Source organism: Heliconius melpomene, chromosome 19, assembly GCF_056956725.1.
Source record: "Heliconius melpomene rosina isolate 202511_hmr_F chromosome 19, ASM5695672v1, whole genome shotgun sequence".
NCBI lineage: Eukaryota > Metazoa > Arthropoda > Insecta > Lepidoptera > Nymphalidae > Heliconius > Heliconius melpomene.
The window spans coordinates 8,189,865-8,214,956 of record NC_140407.1 but is presented as its reverse complement, the minus strand read 5'-3'; the positions used below and the strand labels follow the sequence as shown (position 1 = coordinate 8,214,956).

General features: G+C 32.1%; 1 protein-coding gene across 1 annotated transcript in view; it reads left to right on the top strand.

The window, feature by feature from the left end:
• Positions 1-1,264: 1,264 nt before the first annotated feature.
• LOC146528613 (uncharacterized) overlaps positions 1,265-25,092 on the top strand; it is a 35,567-nt gene continuing 11,739 nt past the window's right edge. The window contains exon 1 of the mRNA XM_085203046.1: positions 1,265-1,408. Within this exon, the coding sequence (XP_085059172.1) occupies positions 1,391-1,408 (18 nt within the window). The 5' untranslated portion in view covers positions 1,265-1,390. The remainder of the gene's footprint in view (positions 1,409-25,092) is intronic.

The window sequence follows — 25,092 nt, the reverse complement described above, 5'->3', positions numbered from 1 at the left end:
GAGCGCCTTACTCCGGGATTACTGAACTAGAAAGCCAATGTATAATATCGACAGACTAATAAAATAATTTTATTTTGTTAATTACTAATTAATTTAAGTTAATTATATAAGTAATAATAAGCCATATGACTCTAACTAAAACAGTAGCTCTGAGATATCATTTTTCATTCATTGAATCTGTCAGATCACATATCAATTTTTATATTGTAGTGAAGGATTTTGTATATTTAATACTAAGAAAATCTTTTTTAAAATATATCATCCGTAACCGCCACCTTGAAACGTTCTTGTATCCAAATAAAAAAATATTACAAATAATTCATTTAATTTAACTTACCGTTTTACAAAATGAAATAGGTAGTAATAATGCAAAAAATACTTTCAAATATTTTTTGAAAGGTGAATTTTGCAAAAAATATAATTACTAAGTTATTTTAGCATATAATTTTAGATTTTGTGTTATGATTAAAATTTATAATTAACTAAGTTTAACTTAGCACTGTAAATATACACATTTGTAAATCATTTTTATAAATTTAACAATTGGCAGTTTCTTAAATAAAATGAAAATTTAAGATATTAAAGTATTGGTGGATTTCCATCTATAGTATAATATGTCCAATAGGTCAAATAAACTTATTAGTACAAGTATTTACTATGTGTAACATTTTTTGTTATCTATATATATAAAATCGAAAGGTCACTCACTCATCACGAATCACGAATCTCAAATTTTGCATAGGAGTTACTTATAGGACGTAGGTGCTCGCTAAGACAGAAATTTGCAATATTCGACTTCTAAGGGGTTGTTTTTGGGGTCGAAAGTTTGTATGAAACTTCGTTACTACAAATGCTAGGAGTCTCAAATTTTGCATGGACGTCACTAGGACGTAGTCGTGGAGATAGAAATTAATAATAACATAGTTCACGCGGGTGAAACCGCGAGCGGGCCGCTAGTATATATATAAAATAAAAAATTTTGCGGCGTTAATTTCCGCTACGCAACACGTAATGCTTACAGAATTAGATGGAAAATAAGGAGCGGCCTGTCTTATTACTAGGCTCACGCTATATGCAGGATACAGGTGTTTTACATATAAAAAATCAAGCAACAGGAGGAAGGAGACCGTTTACAAAGCATAAAACAAGGGTGTCACTAAAATATAACGAAACTGTTGTTTTTTCAATTTTCCCGTTTTCAAACGATTATAGAACTAGGAAGTATATCCAGATCGATCGGCTTAGTGAAAATTTAGACGTAATTAATATAATAATTAGGGGGGGGAGGGTATATATTAAGTGGAAGGTTGCTCGCGCCATTCGCCGCGCGTCGTTCCGCGCTCACACATGTCTCGCGAGTGACAAGTGACACTGACAAGTGGCCTACAAAATGACCGCCAAAATTTACGTAAGTGTCAAAATCGAAATTAAGTGTAGATCTGTGGTTTCAGAACGCATACGGAATTTTACTAATTATAATTTTTTTTTTTTGGATTTTCCTTTACAATTTTAGTGATTGTGTTTTGTGTTCGTGGTATTTATTTTTGGTGGTTCTAGACCACATTTCTATATGTTTTAGGCATTTTTTACTGTATTACATTAATTAATCATCCAATTATTTTTTCTTTTTTCAAAAGCTTTATAAATGTGATTTATTCACATTTAAAACAATAAACAAAGAACTAAAGTTATAATTTTAACTTATAATTTTTATACATACTGTTTAATGTTATGACAAATATTTAAATTTAAATGTTAAGATTACGCTTCACTGTTAAGAGTAGACCTTTTGGGTGATCCATGGGTCAAGTGAAGCCAGTCTGTGATATTGAAACTGTGGGAACTATTCACTACTACCATATTTATTATTTATTTGAGTATATATGAAAAGGAAAAATGTTTCTAATATTAGAAATATATGTTTTTCATAGAATGAGATAATAATAAAGTGAAGGTTACAAAAAGAGTATTATGTAGACTAGAACTTAGTACAATGATCGATTGAATGCTTGATGTGAATTCAATGCCATTTTTTGCTAATCTTTTACTTTATTCACAATAGGCAAAAGTTCGCATGTTATAAGTCTAACAAGCTAAAGCATTTGCTTATAAAATTTAACTATTTTTTTTTAAATACTGGTACTTTTACATAAATTCAGATTAATACGTTTTTCATAACTACAATGTTAATAGTATTTGAATAGTAGAAACCTTAAGTTATTATTGTTTTTTAAATAACTTATATTTAGTATGTTAGTAATTTTATTCAAAAAAAAATTTTATATAAAAAAACATTTTTTTATAGAAATTTCACTGAAAATATGTCTATTGATATTTCTCGATAGGCTATTATGCTATTTGAACAAATTAAATTAGGATAAATAAAAAATATAATCCTTGCTTTTTAATTACCTATATATTTTTTATTTTATGTCTATATGTAGATATATAAAAAAATAATTTGATTTAAATTCATAAAATATATACTCAAAATTATAAAAATATTTAAAGAAAATTAAAAACGAACTAGGTTTACTAATTTATTGAATGTATATATACATTTAATAAAGGCATTAGCTTTCATAGTGTAACATTACCAAGTAAACAATAACGGCTTCCTTAAGAAACGATAATATTTAGTTTCCTCGTGTTTTCACTTTCGATACCAACATAGTGAGAGTTACGCCATGAATTTGCAAATATTATTATTACTTGTAGATTAGTTGCAATTAACTTGTAACTACAGTGTATAATTTGTGACATTTAAATGTATATTAACATATAAATTACTTGAATTATGTTTTTTTTTTCATTTAACGTATTTTCTTTGATTTGTCGAGGTACGACAGAAGTTAATAACCTATCGTCTTTCCGTTCTTCAATTTCTGGTCAATAGAAGTAGCCTTCTATTCTCTATAAACATCGTGTTTTGCTTAAAGAAATTCAGGAGGAACTATATAATATAAATACTTATATTTATTTAACAACTCATATAATAATATGAATGAAACATGATATTTAATACTTTCATTTCCTTGCTCTGGTCACAAGAATTTGGCAGAAAGTGGGGAACGATGTGTTAATGGGGAATGGAGTATTTTAACACTAACACTTCCTTTTAGTTAAACTAAGGTTCCTTTTGCTGCCCTTGCTACTATATTAAGAAAGAAAATATTACTTAAGCGTTATATCTATATATAAACAATACTGTATTAGTTTCGTAATTCATGATATTGTTAGATGTTAGAATATGAGCCAACATTATAAATGGTACATAGATTAGGGCGGATACATGTCGATGTGGGTGTTACTACCAAATTTAGAATAAAGCGAGCCATTCACCAGAAACTCTATGTTAACTTGAAAATTATATCTTGTTGATAAACATACACATATTATGAAATAGTTTTTGAAATTATCGCATTTAACCAAAAAACCTATTAAACTTCATAATACTACTATAAAAATACGTATATATATATTATTTATTTATTTATTTATTTATATACACATAATAAAATATACATAATATACGTGATTATGAATATGGGTGTGCAATTAACATTTAATAAGTGTTCTAAGCTGTACACTTATATACTAACTTTATTGACAATAATAAATAATATGTAGATATAATTTTCTTCGAATTATTGGAAGATAACGTGCTGGAATTGGTATTTCCATATAATATACAAATGATTACTAAATATTTTTCTTATTCTTAGTTACGATGATATTTTAAATACAAATCATTTTCGTATATTAAAGCAAAATATAAAAAAAAATACTAAGAAATTCTAAATCTATATTTGGCGGTTACAAGATCATTGCCGTAAGTACCTAATCTCGTACTGAGGTGAAATCGGCTAAACCCCAGTTGATTTCCTAGATTACACTTAAAACTTTCGCTTATAATGACTAGTATGATTTTGCCAACATTTTCTAAATAAATTTATTTCCTGTCACTTTTTTTACGATTTATTTGTTGAAAAAAATTTTTATATATGTTGGCACATTTGTGTATTTTTTTTAGGATTACAATTACTGTATTAATATATATTAATCTTTTAAATTTTTGGGTAAACGTATCGTATTCGTGAGAATATGTTAGCTGTTTTTAGTTGAATTAGAAAATATATTAACTTTCTCATATTAGGTAATATTTGTAGAATTGAATTTAGATTAAGAAAATAATTTTTAATTTCTACAGCAATTTCTATTTAATTAAAAGCTTTTTTTTTTTTGGATACATAAAATAATTATATATCTCAATGAACAAATCTCACTAAACCTATAATGCTTAAAATACCTATGTACCTACAATAGACAAGTTAGTAAGTTAATACAAAACTAAAAGCTAAACCAGAAACGATTGTATCTAACGGAATAAATTAATTGAATTTACTTCAATTTTGAAACCTCAAGGCGTATAACAACTTACATCTAGATAGTAAAAGCTTAAGCAAAATATATTCTTGCAACTACACAATTAAAATTAAACCAACCCACCTGTTCTAAAGAGCTTTTAGATACAGTTCTCTTTTTTCTTCTACACTAGGTTCCCTCTGCCTAGCTTGTCATGTGCGGGATGACATGAGAGTGGACCTAAAGAAAACTCTTGTATTAAATTACAAAATTTACTTATTCCCCAGTAAAATTAATTAGTAAAATGAATTCATGTCATTAGCCTGTCGGACTGTAGCCGACGTTAAAATCGAAGTCATATATATAAATTCTATCTTTTATTCTTTCTCTTTTAAATAAATATAAAATTAGAACACTATAACACTAAGTTATGATTGCCAAATCTATAACTAAACCAGTTATCTTTGTATATATAAAATAGGAGACAGAGTGATTTTAAGTCATAAGAGAAGAAGAAGAACATAACAACACTAGGTTATTTCCCCACCCCAAAATATATGATATATGTTAAGATAAAAAAAAACCAAGTTCACTGATCTATGTAGGTCATCAGATATAAGACAGCAATCATATTTCAATTGTTTGTCTTTCGTATCTATGAAATTGTATAATGTAAGATCAGTGGGCGTTGAACATCGCAACGTAAAATATGTTCTAGATAACTAAACGTAGGTATTTCTTCTTATTGTTGGTTCAAATTATTAGTTGCGGTGGAATAGCCTGTAGCGATTTCTTACCACTTATTTTCAATTATTTATTAGGTATTATTATAAATCAACTTTTATTTACATAAATCTAAAAAAAAGAAGTTTTTAAACGTGTGCTTTCAGACGTAAATATCCATAAAATGTTTTAATTTTTTAATCGCTTGTGATGATTCCCACTCGGAGGAATAAATTAATGTTTATTAATATTTTCATTTCTTCGCTTTGGTATCAAGGGAAAGCGCAGCGTTGAGCTCCGCCACTCAACACGTAATGCCTCAAAAATTATGCAGAAAGTGGGGAATGGAGTGCCTTAAAACTGGGTTCCCTCTGCTCTGCCTTCTGTTCTTCTCTGCTAGATGCGAAATACAGCGTGAAGCTAAATGTGAACTTTATGTTCGCTCGACGATCTAAAAGTACTTGAAAAATCTATTTGAATAAATAATATTCAGATTTTTTTAAATTACCCTGGCGATGGAATAGAACTACCTACTCAAATCCTTACTTTACATCTAAATCGCGATCTGGGAGTATAACTTCGTCTATAAATAATAAACAATCGAGAAATCAACGTCATTCGAAACGTGAGAACACCTATAAGATAATGGGCACTTTAAGAAGTTTCTTTACCTTATTTACATTACAAATTACATTTGATTGTCAAATATACAATAATAGTAAAAAATATTTAAAGCCGAGAGAATTCAGTGATAAATCACTTTACTCTCCACTTTTAGTAATTTAAGTCATTGTATGTTGGCCCAATTTTACTTACCCTCAGTGTACCGATAAATACCTGTATTATAACTATAAATATTTGTACACTTTGTTATATTGTTTGAAGTAAAAAAACATACAGTCGAATTGATAACCTCCTTTTCTTACAGAAGTCGGTTAAAAAGCATTTTCGTTTCCCTCGTTTGACTAATTTTAGTTCTTTAATTTCCGCAAAAGACAGAATGTCTATATTGTTATCGGAAAATTATATACATTCTAATTTATGATAAGTTAGCATAATAATTAAGTAGTGGTAAATTGACGATCAAAAAATTAAACAAAACTTTATATTTTGAATTTGATTATTTTGCTTAAGTAGATAAAGGAATAATATTGTTAAGTACTCTCAATAAAAGCAACGAGCTTGATATTTTCCTCGCTCTGGTAACGAGGCAAACGGCGGAGTTGAGTTTCGCCACTCAACACACAATGCCTCCAAAATCCGGTGGAAAGTGAGGAAAGGTGGTGTCTTAATGGGAACGGAGTGTCTAGGTTCCCAGGTTCCCTCTGTCTCCTCTACTTTGTACGGGATACTGAATGAAAAATTATGATAGCTTAACTTCTGTCTATATCCGTAAAATAACAACAACATATCTAAGTAGGCGTGTTTTTATAATTACTAAGAAATTAACAAAAACTTAACGTAAGGTCAATGAAGCACATAAAGAGTTAATTGTATAATTTTAAACAATAAATAAAAGATTCCACGGTGGTCACGCTTATCACGCCGCTGCGTGTACAAGATCTGACCTCTAGGCCCCGGATCCGAGTATTTACTTCCTTGCCGTACAAGTGCAATACAAAATGGCAGATTTTTTTATATTTTGAAGAACACATAGCTATAATTGATTGCGGTTCGATTTCTGCTTAGGTATGTTATTAATTATAATGTTTCCGGGGCACCCAACTATTAGAACACTAATGGCTATTCCTTTGTTATAACACAACAATATTTGGTAGGAAATATGCTAAAGATTAAATAAAATTTTCATAATTATAAGGACAACAAAGATAAAAATCTTGCTAAAACTTAGCCGCATATTCTGATTTCAGTCGCGTTTGAACCCTTTGTGGTTTTTATAGCGGACCTTTGTTTGCCTTACCGAATCACTGAAATATCATCCATCCATCCATCAGCCTTTCAACGTCCACTGCTGGACATAGGCCCTAATGCTCGCCACTCCGTCCGGTCCTGCGCCCTTAGAATCCACTGAAAAATAATATTTTAAATTTAAATATTCCTCAGAGCAGGAATTGAACTCAGAGTCGTCGGCTAAACAGTCAAAACAAATCCCAAACATATTTAAATTCTCATATTTATGAGATATATTTGACCAACCAACAAACAGACAGACTATATTTTCCTAAAACCATAAAGATATCATTATTGAAAAAAATCAAATGGACGTGTGAAAATAATGTAATGTAATATAATTGATAGTTTATAAGATTTATTATCCTTTGCCGTGTGGTCGGGACGAGAAGGCCGCGAGATAACTTAACAAAGGCACAATAAGGTCTTATCGTTTTCATTAGCTTTGTGTTCTCTAGGACATAACTTAGGTGCTAGAATTTATGATGGATTCCAAATATGTTGAAATGAATATATAACAGAATAATTAGATGGGAGATTCTTAAAAATTAATTGACAAAAAGTTTAATTTAATTTATGATATAGCTTTCCCACATAGCATGGTAGATAGTTCTTTATTTTTGGAATTTTACATAGTGTATTGAGTGGCAGAAGTCAATTCTGAGTCATATCAAGAGTCTGCCAGAGTGGGTGAATGGAAATAATTAAAATATTTTCATTCCCTGAATGGGAACCGAACCCACATCTTCGGTTCAAGTTTACAATCAGAGGCAATCCTTCGTGCCATGATGTTTACCTTAATATTATATAGTAAGGTAGCCAAAGAAAACCTTGAAAACCAGAAAACCATGTTTAAACTGAATAGAGAATAGTATACATTTTTGTAATTGTATAGTGATGCTATTCATTTTAAATTTAATACTAATAAAAAATAAATACAATTACAAAAATTACTCGTATATCAAAGCTCCAACATAGAATCTACAACTATCGCCTGTTAAGTTAAATCTTAAGCGCTCAACCACGACTTCTTTATAAATATATGATTAAATTTTAATATTACATCGACATATTTCGTATAATTTCTAAATATATGATTAAATTTGAACATTTCATTGACATATTTTGTACAGATTAATAGATTGTCGTTAGTAATCTATATATATAAAAGGACTTGTCCTCACTGACTGAGGTAAGACGCACGCACAGCCGTAACCGCTGATGGTAGAAACGTGGAATTTGGACAGATGTTTACTTTCGTAATCTGGACATCCACTAAGAAGCGATTTTGAAAAATTTTAACCCTAAAGGGGTGAAATAGGGGTTCAAAGTTTGTATGGAAAAAATTTTAAATCGGCACCGATTTTTATAAAATTTGAAATTTAGATTTTTAAAAGTATTTAATTGAACACGTGTTTCATCGTTTTCTAGAATTTTTCCTCTAAGGGTACAAATAAAGGGTTGAAAGTTTGTATGGAAAAATCTTTAAAACGCCACCGATTTTTATAAAATTTGAAATTTAGACTCTTAAAAATATTTCATTGAACACATTTTTCATGGTTTATTAGAATTCACCCCTAAGTAAGCTAGCGAAGCTGCGCGCGTCCGCTAGTACGTTATAATGGGCAATGATACAAGCAGCTATTAATCATGTAAACGATGTAGAAAGCGATGCGTGATGAAATTCACTTGCCGTATTATTGTCTAATGGTGGACCTGGACCCATAAAATGTCGTGACTTTGATATTAAAATCTTTGTTATTACTGATTGAAACTATTATAATGTGTAACGAAGAATTTTAGACGTGTCTAAAGGCTTGAACCTCAAGTTGTTATGAGAAAAATTATGTTTAAAAATATTTTATTTATTTTTACATTCGTATATTTTTTTTAGCTATACGCTGTATCCCACACAAAGCAGAGTAGGCAGAGGGAACCTAGTGTTAAGACACTCCGTTCCTGATTTTCCGCCGAATTCTGGAGGCATTGCGGGTAGGTTCCCTTTGCCTGCCCTATTATATGCAGGATACAGCGTAAAGCTGATTTTTTATTTGTTTTTACTTATAAAAAACATGTAAAAACAAATAAAAAACATTGTTTAAGCTTATTTACATAGACAAGTCAATCAACATTTACACGTAATACTGAGTCACTGAGCTGTAAACACTACGCTACACCAGCTCGAACATTACGTTGGCACTAACATGCTATATTATACAACAAAGCTATGGTCACGCGTTGCTGCGTAACACACAAACATACTGACAGTCCGCGACCATTATTATTATGTAAAATGTGTAATTTCTTGTTTCATCCAGTGTTTTTATATCTTAAATAGTTTTTTTACAAGTATTATAGGAAGTTTTAAATAATTAAATTTTTTTCGCGGACAGTTCATCCTTTGTAAACGTATTCTTTTTGGATAGTCAGATTTTTTCAATATTTTTGATATGATTTTTTTTGGTTAATAGAATCTGATTAATAAAAGCCGTAACTAAGAAGTTCAGTTCCTTATAGGATTTAGGAGATAACACTAAAAATTATTAGCATCTTACGTTTAAACTTTTTAAACGCCTTTTTTTATAAATATAAATAAACATTTCAACAATTTCCAAAGAAATGTTATCATTTGACATCTATAAGAAGAACTTGAACATTAATTTTTATTTGGTTCAACCAACTCTTATAAGTTCCTTTTCTTGGATACTCTACTTCCATATTTACAAAGGTTGGCCTGTTAAAATAAATAATTTACATATTAAAATCAATACTAGTTGAACTTGTAGTGATATTTATGAAGCTTAATTTATTTTGTTTTTCTTTTTTGGTCATGACCCAGTTTAATGATATTTGTAAGAAAAGGGCAATACGTAGTAGATTTAACTTGGCCAAAACGTGTTTCTGAAGAAACTCATCATCATCATCATCATCAACAGCCATCTTTTGTCCACTGTTGGACATAGGCCTTCCCCAATTCTCGCCACCACACTCGATCCTCAGCTTTTCGGACCCATCCGCTTCCCGCCAACCTCTTTATGTCGTCGGCCCATCTGGCAGGAGGTCGTCCCACCGGTCGTTTTGTACGGGGTCTCCATTCTACGAGACGTCTGCCCCAGCGGCCGTCGGCTCTACGACAGATATGCCCCGCCCATTGCCACTTCAGCTTACCAATTCTTTGGGCTATGTCGGTAACCTTGGTTCTCCTACGGATTTCCTCGTTTCGGATTTTATCCTTAAGAGATACACCGAGCATAGCCCGCTCCATGGCGCGCTGAGCGACTTGAAATTTGTGGACGAGGCCTTTCGTTAGAGTCCATGTCTCCGCCCCATACGTCATGACCGGAAGAACGCACTGGTCGAATGCCCGAGATTTCAGGCATTGAGGTAGTGGCGAGTCGAAGATTTGACGAAGTTTTCCGTACGCTGCCCAGCCCAATCGTATTCTTCTGTCAGCCTCTTTGTCGAAGTTGTTCCTACCAAGTTGTATAGTCTGACCTAGGTAGATGTATTCCTGAACAACTTCGATGCTAACATTATCGACGATAACTGGCCTTGGATCTGCGAATGAATTGAACATGACCTTAGTCTTATCCAAGTTCATTCCCAGACCCACCCGTCTGGAAGAAACACTCAGGCTTTGCAGCATCTCCGTTAACTCATGCAGCGATTCGGCCATTATAACTATGTCGTCAGCAAATCGAAGGTGGGTCATAATCAGAAAAGTGGACATTTTCGAATTCGTAACGTAACTGATAAGTAACAATACTGATAATGTTTGTTACGAAACTGATGTTATAAGGCATTATACACAACAAAATAAGAATATTATATGAATAAAACTATTGGTTTTTTTTATTTAATGAGACACAAATTAAAATTTTAAAGATTCAATCGTTGAATTAATAGATTATAAATGTAAGAAAACATAACAAAGTGACAATATTAACTATATAATAACGCTAGTTCGAAACGTAATAAACTTCTAGTTAGAAATCACAAAGTTAATGATAAAATTAAACCCACTTTAAAATATATCAAAATTTGAGTCGTTATCACGGGAATTAAGTTGAATTCTTTGTAAGTGTTTATTTCGCATATCTTCATTAATAGGATTGGTCTGTTTAAGACGTTCTCTATATCTTTTTTGTCTATCAGCATTTGACATAGGAGCCATGACGCTTACTGAAAATAAAAAATAGTTATCAATAGGTATTTAATAATATTTCATGTATATTGTCTAGTACAGAACCTATTTGTTTTTAAATAAAAGCCTCACCCGCTTGAGCTACATATTTATTAATGCACTATCTCCAGAGAAAAAAAAAATTACAAAATCACAACTAATTTCAGGAAGAATAAAAAAATGTTTTTAACTAAATCGGTTAAGCCGTTCTGAGATAAGCGTGCACAAACACATTAAACAAACAAGCAAACAGACAAAAAACTTAAAAATCATTATTTTTGGTTACTTCACGTTATCAAAAGTCACTAATTATTTTTTTCATATGCCAGCATTTTTTTTTATATACATAATCTTCCTATGGTAACGTAATTATGAACTATTCTTCATATTTTCTCAGTTCCGTTACGTAACGAAATATAACAAAATTGAGAATAAAATCTGAGAAATTCTAACCTTTTTAAATATTTGCTCATAAGCCACGTGTTGCATGTGCAAGCACTGAAGTTCTTTTTTGAGATTTTGTAAAAAGACGCAAATAACATAAACAAGAAAACGAAATTATAGAATACTTACCAAAATAAAAGCCGTTTATAACCCTGAGATGTAATTTCACGCATTCCCTCTAAAACATTTGAACCCCTCAACTGCTGCGAGAACACTACTGGTTGTAGTTACGACAGCATTGACTTTAAGAATTATGGTGCCACAATAAAAAATAATATTAAATATCATTCAAAATAATTGCGTTCATAATTTAATTGTACGTTACTAGCCCTGAGTAACAAAAAGACAATATTTTGGGACAAATTTACTTAACTAATATATACTATTTACTAAATAATATATCAATAAAAGTAGTTCTATTTAATATTATGCATAATGTAAAGTAATATAAACACATCTGAAATCAAATAAAACCATAAATATTCGTAACAAATCTATTTTTAAAAAGTAAAGTGGTGAATGGGACACGAAAAATTGTATGGAAGCATTTTGAAAGGATTTTTGCAACTAACAAAAAATACTATTATTAGCCATAATACATTTAAAATATTACAAAAATCTTTAAGTTAATAAGTAAATTTATCTTAAATGGCAAAATATTTAAGCTATCTTTAAAATTGTATTTTTAAAACGCATTCAAAGTAGCGGGACAAGAAAAGACACAAAATGGTCACTTTTTCTGATTATGACCCAGGTGTGAAATGTATTCTCCGTTGATATTAATACCCTGCCCACTCCAGTCCAGTGTTTTGAAGACATCCTCTAAAGCGTTAGTAAACAGTTTCGGAGATATTACATCTCCCTGTCTTACTCCGCGCTTCAGAGGGATTGGTCTTGTCTGGACATCCTGAATTTGGACAGTCATCGAAGCGGATTTATATATACATTTCAACACCTCGATATACCGCCAATCGACTTGACATCGCTGCAGAGAATCGAGAACAGCCCAGGTTTCGATGGAGTCGAAGGCTTTTTCGTAGTCCACAAACGCGAGACACAGAGGGCGATTATATTCCTCGGTCTTTTGTATAACCTGTCGTAGTGTGTGGATGTGGTCTACGGTACTGTAGCCTTTTCGAAACCCGGCCTGTTCAGGAGGCTGGAAATCGTCAAATCTTCGGGCAAGCCGGTTTGATATGACCCTTGAGAACAACTTATAGACATGGCTTAGAAGTGCTATCGGTCTGTAGTTCTTGAGGCGCGTTTTATCTCCTTTTTTGAAGAACAATATGACCACATTTCTAGACCATGCTTCCGGCGTTGTGCCTTTGTTTAAGACGGTATTAAAGATCTTTCGGAGCTCCTCCAAGACAATACGCCCACCAGCTCTTAAGAGTTCCGTGGTAATACCATCCTCCCCAGGTGCCTTGTTGTTTTTGAGCTGCTCAAGAGCCATCCCAATTTCGGCAATCTCTATGTCCGGTAGCTCGTCCGTGAAGTGACGGGTTAACTTGGCACGTTGGTCATTCGAGTTTTTAATGGTGGGTTTAGGTGCATGTGAGGAGTACAGTCCTCCATAAAATGATTCGGCTTCTAGGAGTAGATCTGGTTTCGATGTAATGACTCGACCATCAGATGTCGTCAGCTTCGCCAAATGACTCCTTCCCAATTGTTTAGCGAATACTTTCGAGCCTCTATTTCGCTCTATAGCATCTTCGATTGCTCTAAGATTGCTTTGGCGGAGGTCGAATCGTATTTGATTTTTTACACGTTTATTGAGAAGATGGAAATTTGGCGAATCCGTAGACGTCTCCCGTCTCTGTCTCATCAGATCCACTGTTTCGGCCGAGAACTTGGATGATTTACTCCTCTGACTTTGTTGGCAAAAAGCCTCTCCCACTTCTCGGATGACCGCCGCAAACCGATTGGTACATTGGTCAACATCCTCCGTAGTTTCCAGCAATTGGAATCGGTTTTGGAGTTCCAGCTGGAACTCATCGGATTTAGCAACGATATGGCGTTGTGACGGTCGGAGCGTAGACTTTATCAGACGATTTCTTTCGAGTCGGAAGTCTATATTCAAAGTCCCTCGTACAAGTCGGTGATCACTTCCGGTATTAAACCTGTTGATCACTGAGACGTCTTTGAATATATACCTCCTATTCGTCATGATAAAGTCGATCTCATTTTTAGTCACATTATCAGGGCTTCGCCATGTCCACTTCCTCTGAGGCTTTTTCTGGAAAAAAGAATTCATCAGAGAGAGCCTCTGGGATTCGAGAAAGTTAACTAGCATTTGGCCCCTACGGTTTCTGCTACCAATACCGTGCGATCCAATAACCGATTCACCGCGTTCTTTTGCTCCTACTTTGGCATTGAAGTCCCCCATAACAACAGTGAAGTGGGTCTTGGTGGTGTTGTGTAAGGCCCTTCTTATGTCGTCATAGACGGCCTCGACCTCGTCGTCAGAGTGTGTCGACGTGGGAGCATAAACCTGAATAACTTTCAGAGAATACCTCCTAGTTAGTTTGAGTATGAGGTATGCTACCCGAGTGGACACACTGCTGACTTCCATCACATTGCCAGAGAGAACTTTGTTAACCAATATGCCAACTCCGCCTAGTGACGTCTTATCGCCCTCTCGATGGTAGAGTAGGTGGCCCGATTTCAGGGTTATCGTGTCCTCTCCCTGTCTTCGGACTTCAGACAGCCCTAGAATGTGCCAGTTTATGTGTTCTAACTCCGACTCGAGCTCAGCTAGATAGACATCTTCCTTCAACGAACGAACATTATATGTAGCCAAATGTAGTTGGTGGTATGTGTGGTGACCGGATCCTACCCGGAGATTCTTCGCACCCTCTGCCCCGCCGTGACCACGACCGTCACCACGATGGTCGGGAATAGCAGAGCCACCGGGAACTGAGGGCCGTTTCTTTCGGTGTGCTGACATGGGAAGTGTTGCCCATACTCGCCACGCTAGGCAAAGGCGTGTTGGCGAGCGCAGGGCCGGGCCCTCTTGCACTGGTGACGCTGCTGCCCGTCACCAGCCTAATTTGAAGCCTGGCTAATTGGATGGTTATACCGCCATCGTTCGGTCGTCAGAGCCTCGTTCGTAGATCAGCAGGATGCACCACGGGCAGGTGAGGTTGACTGTTTGAGGGCACTTAGATATTATGGCCCCCTTGAAGAAACTACTGTCTTTAAATAGTATAAGACAAAATCGATGCCCATCGACTACGTACTCTTAAATCTTTCAAACTACCAGAAGAGTACCGTACCTAGAGTGGAAGACATTCCATTCCCACTCGAGGAAATTAAATATTTTTATTTTCTTTACTCTCGCTAACTCGCGGCGTTGAATTCCGTGACACAACAGGCAATACCTGTAGAATTTGGCCTGCGATTATTTAAGAAATTTACTCGCCAAAACAATAAATAATGAAACAGTCATATCTCATAGTTAAGTTTACGCGGGCGTCTATAATAAAAGTGAAACAAGCAGTAAAAGTTAAATAATAAACATCTGGCTGGTATGTAGTGTAAGTGGTCTATATTATGCCCTTCGGGCCGGTTTGTTGCGTCATCTAGTTACAACAAATATCTACACTTTATAGTAGTATTTCATAATAGAATACTTTCTTATTAAATCTATGTAATTTGTTATGTTTATACGTCATGTTTATGTTATAATATAAGCTAATAAAAATAGTAATTAGTTCGATTACTGGGAAGCGGTACTATTTAAACTATTACTGTTTTTTTTGTCCTCAATTAATAAATCGTTGACTTCTGGAGGAGGAGTCTTCTCTATCAAAGGAGGAATATATTTTGATTAAAATTACTTAAAAATGGAAAACGGAATGCATTAATGTCATAGTTAATAAGTTACTATCTGCCTTTCACGCCAAATGCGTAAACGCTTAAGAATTATATTTTTTTGATTTACGGAAGAATAAATTTTATAACTTATAGATATTTGTCTTACTATTGTTTTTCTTCACGATGAATTCTGCACGTAGCAGGGTAGGCAAAGGGGATCTGGGAACCTAGTGTTAAGAATTCCGTTCTTTAAGACTCTTCGATTCTGAACTTTCCGCCGTACTACTAGAATGTATTCGTAAAAAAATATATTAAATATTACATAAAAGATATACTAGCAAACCCAATCAGTGATTAATTATTTAACTAATTTTGGAAAAGGAAACGGATATCATTTTAATTTCCGATAAAATAGAAAGCTATCGCTTTTTTGATAGAGGCAAAATGCTATAAAATTTGTATATTTCTCAGAACCAATTAATTATTATGTATAATAATTTTATAATTTCATTCATTCGACCAGTGACTGTAAACGAGACTGGCTGGGGATTCAAATCCCACTCGAGGAATTTAAATTTATAATATTTTTAGTTTTTCGCTCTGGAGTGGAGGGAAAGCCTGACCACCACTGAAAACGCAATGCCTCCAGAATTCGACGGAAATTGGGGAACGGAGTGTCTTAACAATAGGTTCCTTCTACCTACCCTGATGTGTGCGGTATTCAGCGTGAAGCTGAATAATGATGAATTAATGAACCAAGACATTCCGGCAAATTGTGGAGGCTGTTGAGTAGCGGATCTCAACGCCGCGCTTTGCCTCAACACCAGAGCAAAGAAATAAATATATAAAAAATGTAATATAAATTATTATTTGAAAGAATAAAACTCTATGTAATATAAATAATATAAAATATTCTTTTTATATAGGCACTAAATTAAAGTCTTTCAACATAGCAAAATAACAGTCATTCAGCTCAAAATAGAAGCGAATGTTGAGGTTGTTTATTTGGTACCACGTTAACTGCGCACGCATTGTAATTTTCTCTCACGAATTTCGGTGCGATTTTGAAATAAAGTTCTAGAAACTGTCATATTCTAATGCAATTAAGTACGGTTTTGGACTAAATTGAGAATTTCAGCCTTTTCGAGATTAATAAATAATTTTCGTCTTAATTAATTTGTAGACACTATCTTGGTACAGTGGTATTTTGGTTATGAATTCGATTCCTAGTCAGTGTCGCCTTATTTACATTTCCCCAGTCTGATAACACAAGGTGCACCTTGTTGGCTACTCAACTAATTAATTGTGAGAGAATTTCCAAATAGCTGTTTTGTATAAAAAAAATAATATGTTTTGTTTCTCTATTACAGGTAAGTACTGCCTATCAATGTGCTTTCAAAGTGAATCCAGAACCCCAGTCGTCATGGTTTGAATTTTTTAATAAAATTATCAATAACAACATTTTTAACCGCCTTCTTTTCTGGAAAAGAAATTCCATATTCGTTAAATATTTTTTTTACTGGATTACCGTTACGTAACGTGTGTACCTACAATTATAATTAACATGCTTTTATAATTAATTACGTATCCCATACAATGCACAAACACAAAAAGCGATAAAAAGTTTTATTGGTATTTTAAATAATTATTTATACAGTTAGTTTAGGTTTCCGCAATTAACAAATGAAGAAAATCATAAGAATGCGGTCCGCATCGACATATCTTTACATAGCATTGCCGTATGTCTCCTTATAGAACCATATATTTATAAGAAATTGACTTCTGCATTCCATAGTAGAAATGTATGCGCGACCTTTAATACTCTTCAGGAAGTTATTTTAGGGAAAACAAAGTCATTATAACCAAGGACTAAGACTGTTATTATAATAAACTTCATATTTATTGCTTCTTCATAAGATATTTTTTAATTTTGTATTCATAAAAATAACAATGTGTTTATAAAATTTTTAGTTTTCTGGACAATACGATAAAATGTGCTATAACCAATTTAATTCTGTTTTATTTTAAATGACATCGAAAATAATTATACTTTAAGATATACTTCTAGGACTGTAGGTATAGAGGATATTGTAGAATAGTTGAAAATTTACTAAATCCAGACAATGTTTTTCTCGTAAACTGAGTGCATCAATAAATTTGAACTAATACTGTATCTGTGCTTACATAAAGTTAATATATTTCAGAAAAAAATTACACCTGTGCAATGCACATAAAATATTCATATATACACACATCCATGTGTTCTTTTGTAGCGGACACCGTCCGGCCTTGGCGATATCCTTTCTAAAGCTTGGTACCGCGGTCTCGTTCTAACCTTTCCAAGAATGTGCACTAACTCTGGGAGACTAAGATTGTATAAAAAATAACCTGTGCTTTACTCGTGTATGCTAAATGTAGACTATCTAGTTAATTACAGCTTATAACCAAATACGTAACTATAACCAAATATAATAATTATAGAGTAGGTTGTTTTAAGATGCCTTTTATTTTGGTTCGTAGTCATCTTGACTTTGGATTTGAAAATAACAAACATATACAATATATGAATGTGCAAAAATTTCAATACAATAATAGTCAGACTCAACTTATATGTACATATTACCTATATATTATATTAATTATAATTTAATTTATAATAGTATCATAAGTTACGGATTTGATAGTGTTTCCGGAATATCCAAGGTCAAAAAGTTCAATTATATGTGTCAGTGTGGTTTTCCTTTTCAATGTTTTATTATATAAGGGGAAGTTTATAAAATAAAATTATCGAAATGGAAAATTTCCGTAACATCTATTATTTTATTTCTTATTTACTCCATCCACTGACAAGAATCTGCTAAATGACAGAAAATGTATACAATTAAATGTATGAAAAACAATGAATTAACAAATATTAGAAATGGATCTATGTAAAACAATCCTATTATGTATATTATGTTATTTACATGCGTACTAACATTAAATACACACACATTAAAATTCATCAATGAATTTTAGCATACAAATACTACATTTGTAATATATTATTACATAAATAGGTGAAATTTCTTTCCTGAGTACATCTGATAAGAACTGACGTATCACGACTGTATAATTATAGTTACTTTTGTATGTAGTTATTTGTAATACGGTGTTTCTACTTCCCGTCTCGCCTTAGAAAACTTATCTTAACGTTTAATCTATAATTGGCCAAATTTTGTGGGCGTGAATAATGAGGATCTTATCACGGATCTCTTGAATTTTACTAAGAAATTAAAAATAGAGGGAAAATTTAGGGATTTTTCTTCTTATGCCATTAAAATATTCGTAAAACTTCTTAGGAACCATTAAATCATCATCATCACAAAAATACTAAATAATTTATTGAGCATGCTTATTATAGCGCGTTGAAGTCTTTTCTATGTAATTACTTCTTACGTACGAGCTTATAATAAACTTTCAAGAATATCAAACATAATATATATTTAACACAAAATATATACACATTGTGTATTTTCAAAACATTTCCTTGTGCGCTTACTTTTCCTCTTAACAAAATTTAGTGATATATCACTTCACTTCCTACTCTCTCATTATTAAAGTATTTAATGAATATTGCTCAGACTTTTTGCATTGTTTCATAAATTACGATTTTTTATATAATATTATTTATTACTTCATGCGCTAAGTTATATGAAGCTGTAACTATCGTGTTCAGTCAGATACCTTCTAACCGAGTTAGAATTGCATAGCATCATATACTGCCTATTGACTAATATATGAATACAATAACAATTACTATGTAAATAGCCTTTAATATTCTATATTTTGTAATTACGCTGCACGAATTTAAGCAACTGGAAAAGTTATCACATGTTTCAATGGAATATGAACGGGTCACTGCAGCCTTATGCTATAGTTAAACTTGTAACCTTTAACCAGCTTTTGCAAGCTAACCTATTCTTTACTCACGAAACAGATAAAAAATATTTATCTTTTTATTCAATTGTACCCTAGTACAATATTATTAAATAATATTTTTTGTGACATGTAATTGTCGGATATTAAACCTTCTTTTAAATATCCAGAAGCATGTTAATTGAAAATTGTTAATGAAGTGTCATTTTCTCTATTTTCTAAGTTAGTAACTATCTGCATAGTTCAACTGAACTAACCCACTGCTTTTCTTTATAATCAGAAAACAATTTTTAAGTTTTCTAGCAATACTTCTCATTAGGAGGAAACCTAATATTTCTCCTTCCCTTCTGTTTACTTCTCCTATTGTTTTATTAGAAACTGAAATTAAAGCTAGTTACACACACACACACACACACACATATATATATATATATATATATATATATAAAACCTAAAGATAGTTACATATTAATTAAAAAATATACCATGCAAAGGATTAACTATTTTTACATCTATAGTACATAATTAACTATCACACTCGAACTGTCAAGGTTGTCAAGTGAAAGCGCTCGGCCAGCGCAGCGGGCACCGATTAATGATACGCAAAGGTCGAGGTCAAAATGCTTTTATTTCATATTATCATTTCCAAGTGATTGATATATTCCGTTTTATGATTGTTGAGAAATTGTTAGATGCGGTTATCAATCATTATTGAATGGGTTCTCTTAAGTAGCTTGTAATAATTGATTGTGAAACAGCTTGTAGAGGCCATTGTCTCTAGTTTCTAGTGCTTGTTTGTTTATACACATGTTATATTTGGATAATAATAATAAGTATATAAATAAAGTTTCGTTCATTTTATTTTAGGAGGCCAGTCGTGGCGCAGAGGCACAAAGTGTGATTATAAAATCGATCGGTTGTGGGTTCGATCCTCGCTCGAGGAGATGAAATATTTATTTAAATTTGTATTTCCATTACTTCGCTCTGGTGTCGAGGCCAAGCGCGACGTTAAGTTTCACTCAATACAAATACTTCCAGAATTCGGCGGAAAGTAGGGAACGGAGTGTCTTAACACTAAGTTCCCTCTGCCTACCTTGCTGAGTGCGGGATACAGCGTGAAGCTGAAAAAAAATTACAACAAAGTGCATCACTATAAAACAGAAATACAGATGATGTAAACTTATGTATGCATGTAAAATTATATCAAAAATAGTTATATTTTTATTGAACTTACATCTAGCATTGGCATTTGCAGAACAATAAATTTTTAATAATTTATGAATATTACTTTATGTAGGTATTTTGATTATAAAATCTTTACTTAAACAAGATTAAAACAACTTAAAAGTTGTATTGCCGACACAATTAAATAAACATACAGGTGTACTTCAAATGTACACATATAATATTTTATATTTCTTTTTACGGTTAAAAAATCCAATTATTCCACGATTTCGTTATTTTTCGTTAATAACAATTGTCGTACCGTTGCAAAACTATGTTTCGCAAGTGTGTGAGAGCGGCACCCGTAGCGTCTTCTCAATGCCTTGAACTTACTAGAAATTGCAAAAAAAAAATGTTCAATACAGAACAATTATACTGCTCATGTGAATACTTTTTATGGACGAAACGAATGATGTTGGTAACAGAGTGTTAATTGCCTTAAGTGACGCACTTCTCTTTAATTGAGTAATGACTTTTTACTTTTTGTCAATTTGTTGTTGCAGCATGGTTATGAAATATTGCTTCTTAAAATAATTATAAAAAACAATTTTCATCGTTTATAAAGTAAATATATTAACTACAAGCAAAAAATCTTTGTAGAGTTTCAAAAATACTTATCTTCACATTAGAATATCTAGATTTCAATAAAAATGCCCTGAACATACTAGATATTAAATCTAATGCATGTCATTAATGCAAATATGTTACGTAACCTTATATTTTAGATTTTATTTGTCTAAATTAAAAGCTCCAGGAAGTAGAGCTTTCAGAATAAAAAAAAACTAAGAAGTACTCATTTTTTTTATTGTAATAAAAAATAAAATAAAACAATAATAGTAAATAGAAAAATAGTGTAACTTTATCACGTGCCTAGCGTGATCATCGTGGCAGTGAAAACTAGTATGGCTTTCTAAAGCGTCCAGCGCATGCGTAATGCCGGACACAGCGAAAGTAATTCCGTTGTTTCTTTTTATGCGTAATAAATCTTAATAAGCGTACTAAGCTTAGCTAAACATTTCCTGGCTATTTACTCCGCCATAGATAGTCTATGAGAGAGTAAAATCACACCGTAAACAAATTTTGTGTATTAAAATCTCATTAATAAAGTATCGTTTTTCTTAGCGGCATCTCATTTTTCCCCTAAGGTACTCATCAGTAGACCTCCATGAAAGCACTCCATATTTCAGCTTTCCTCCAAATTTGAGACATTGTGTGTTGATTGACAGAATTTACGAACGTGTTTTGTCTTACTAGAGCGGGGAAATGAAAATAATTAATTTCTCCGAGTGGGGATCGAACTCCCTCAACCATCTCCCTCAAAGACAGACGTTGTCTCACTGGTGGCTGTATAGTTTTGAATGTACAGTTATCAATCTTTCCAATATTTAATATACATTTTGAATACTTAAACCGTAGTTTGGTATAAAGGTATTATGTTAAAATTATCTTCACTTCCCCGCCCAAATAGACAAAACACAGCGTTAAGCTCCGCCTCTCAATAAGCAAAAAGCTGAAAAAAAATCTAGCTCTAATTAAAAATAAAGTGTTGCAATCTTCTATCTGATTCACAGTCGCGATTTGAACAGACGTATTGATTTTAACAAACTTTCAGATGTTATCGCTATAAAGTTTAATGCGAGATTACGATAAGCCTTCAAAGAACTACTGATACTATTAACTTAATAAAATTATCTTAATAATATTCTTAGCTTGAATTAGTATAGGGATTTCATATGGTTAGGGTTATTTCACATGTTGTGTTCCAGCATTGTAAAAATAAGGCGAATTACAAAAGTTGCGGAATATAGATTAACTTTTTCATACAAACAACAAAATTATTGTCTAAGCCTAAGTTATATTACTTTAAAAAAAAGGCACGGACCACGTGCCTGTTTATTTAAAATAATAAAAACTTTGCGAACCAAGGAAATCCTTAAGTGAAAATCTAATATACGAGTATGTATTTTCACATATTTATAAAGTTCATTTATCTTTAATGTAATCTTTGTAAATTCTAACTTAATTTATCGTCACGAGAATTAGAAATGTTTATCAAAAACAACAAAGAACTGTCCAACTTGTACACAACTGCTGTTTTAATTTGTCGGAAATTGCTCACGTTAAAGCAATTCTACTCACGAAATGCTGATCAAGTAATTTATTGACGTTTATCCATTGTTTGTTAAATTTTTAAGCAGTAATTTATACATTTTGAAATAATTTTTAAAATAAAAATTGCTATTATAGAAGTACCGTGTCTGCATTATTAATATTGTAATTCCATCTATTTTTTTTAACTAATATATTAATATATATTCTAATTAATCTCATTTTAATTTAAGAAATATTTTAAAAATAGTTTCACTACTCATTAATTACGACGAAAATAATAATTATGTTAAAACCGCACTAATATCTATATCAAAATGAAGATTCATCTCAGCAAATGAAGTCGATCTCTTGAACTAGCCGTAGCCGTATCATTAATCTATCTTACAAAACGTATCGTTCAATCCCGCGTCAACCTTCATATGTCGAAAGTAATGCAAAATTGTGATTTGATTACAGCTATTTATTTGTCGTTTGCGGTGAATGTCGCTTTTCTTCGCGCCCTCCAATCAGGCACTGTCGTCATACCTTGCAAAATGTATATAGGTGCCTATATCTATGAGTTTTGATATCTTTATCTAAATGGTTCTTTTTTAGTATAAATATTCTAAATTTATAAAAGAGGCAAATCTGGCCCAGTACCAGAGCCTGACTATAAGCTCGATAGTGGTTAGTTCGAGGATTCCTAGCGTTATTAAAAAAAGTTCCGTCAATTAACATGCATGACCCGAATTTGATTAATAACTAGAGGATAGAGTATCTTAACACTGAGTTCTATTGTTCTGGTAAAGTTGAATATTTCTTTTTCAATTGTTTTCAAAAGATGAGTAAGTAATATTTTATTTTTAATTTTAGTCGATCATTCATCATTTTTGTTTTTAAATTGTTTAAAAAATTAAGTATTTATAATTAACTTTTGTGTAATCAACATTAAGTAAACATTAATAGCTTTTTTAAGGATTACTGAAATATTTCATTTTCATTTTTACGATTTTATTTCGAGTTTAACCTTAACCCAAAAAAGTATATAGCAATTAAAATATGTTCGTCTGTACATTATACTTTATCTGCTACTGTGATACAATCTAGTATTGGCCTTTATTATCTTGTTTTATTCTTTATTTCCTTTTACATCATGTTCATTTGGGTAAGAATAACAAACACTGGTATATAACGAGGTAGACAGAGGGAATCTGGAGGAACTTAAATATTAAATAATTCATTTCCTCAAGTTCTCTCTTCCTACCCTGCCATATGCAGAGTATATCTAAAAAAAGTTGTTTCAGTTACAGAAAGTCTTTCCAACTGTACCATAATGGAGTAAAATATTAATACATGTATTTGAAATAACAGCAACCGTTGCCAGTACAACATAACTTATACAAAACAGTTAATTGAAAAGTTCTTATTCCATTTCATCAAAGTATGGTAATGTTGAAATAAATTCTAAAACTTTGAAAATATAAATGCATTTTGAAGTAATAACAAAGACTTATACTAAAAATAACGAAGCCATGGCTACCTTCATAATAAATGAATACAATTAAAACTAGACAGTCATCTATGGCGCAGTAGGAAAATATCTAACCATGAATGCGAGAGGCTGCACGTTCGGTATATTTTATTCAAAAGTATTTTTATTTCTGTGCCGTGGTAAGTAAAGTGCGGCTTAGGGTTGCGCTAAGGTAATATATCTTAAATATATAGGGTGCAGTGGAGAACGTAGAGTCACAACACTAGGTATTTTCAGCCTATCATATGTAAATTAACATAGTACGTAAACAATACATGTATAACTATCAAGTTCTCGAACAGGTAAATGTTTTATTTTTCGTGTAACATAACGTAATAGTTCCACTTCGGCGCATGTTGCGCCATTGACTTTAGTTAACAAGTAGCCTGACAGCCGTTATCGAACTATAAATGAATTATTCAACCTATCGTTAATAACGGGATATTTATGTTTTTATTATACATATTTTCCTAGCTTGAATAAAAAAAGCGTTGTTAATTTCCGCCACCCAGTACGTAATGTTTCTAAGTTTGGAGAACATAGAGTCATATAAATTATTCTATGACTAATAACTTCCTCTGCTTCCAGATATATAATAAATATTCATGAAGAACTTAAAATATTAAAAACACAACCAATTGATTGAATAATATTTTTTTGAAAACTATTAATTTTATCAAAATGTAGAGTATGGAACCAAATTAAAGAAATTACAAACATATGGACAACGTTTGTTTACTTAACTATATATAACATGCAAATAGTGGGTTCAAATTCCAATCTAATATTGATACGAACAAAATTATGAAGGTAGTTTGGCATTTATATATTAAGTAGAATTGTTTTCGCAACGTGAACGCTATGTCACCTGCGGCGTTTACAG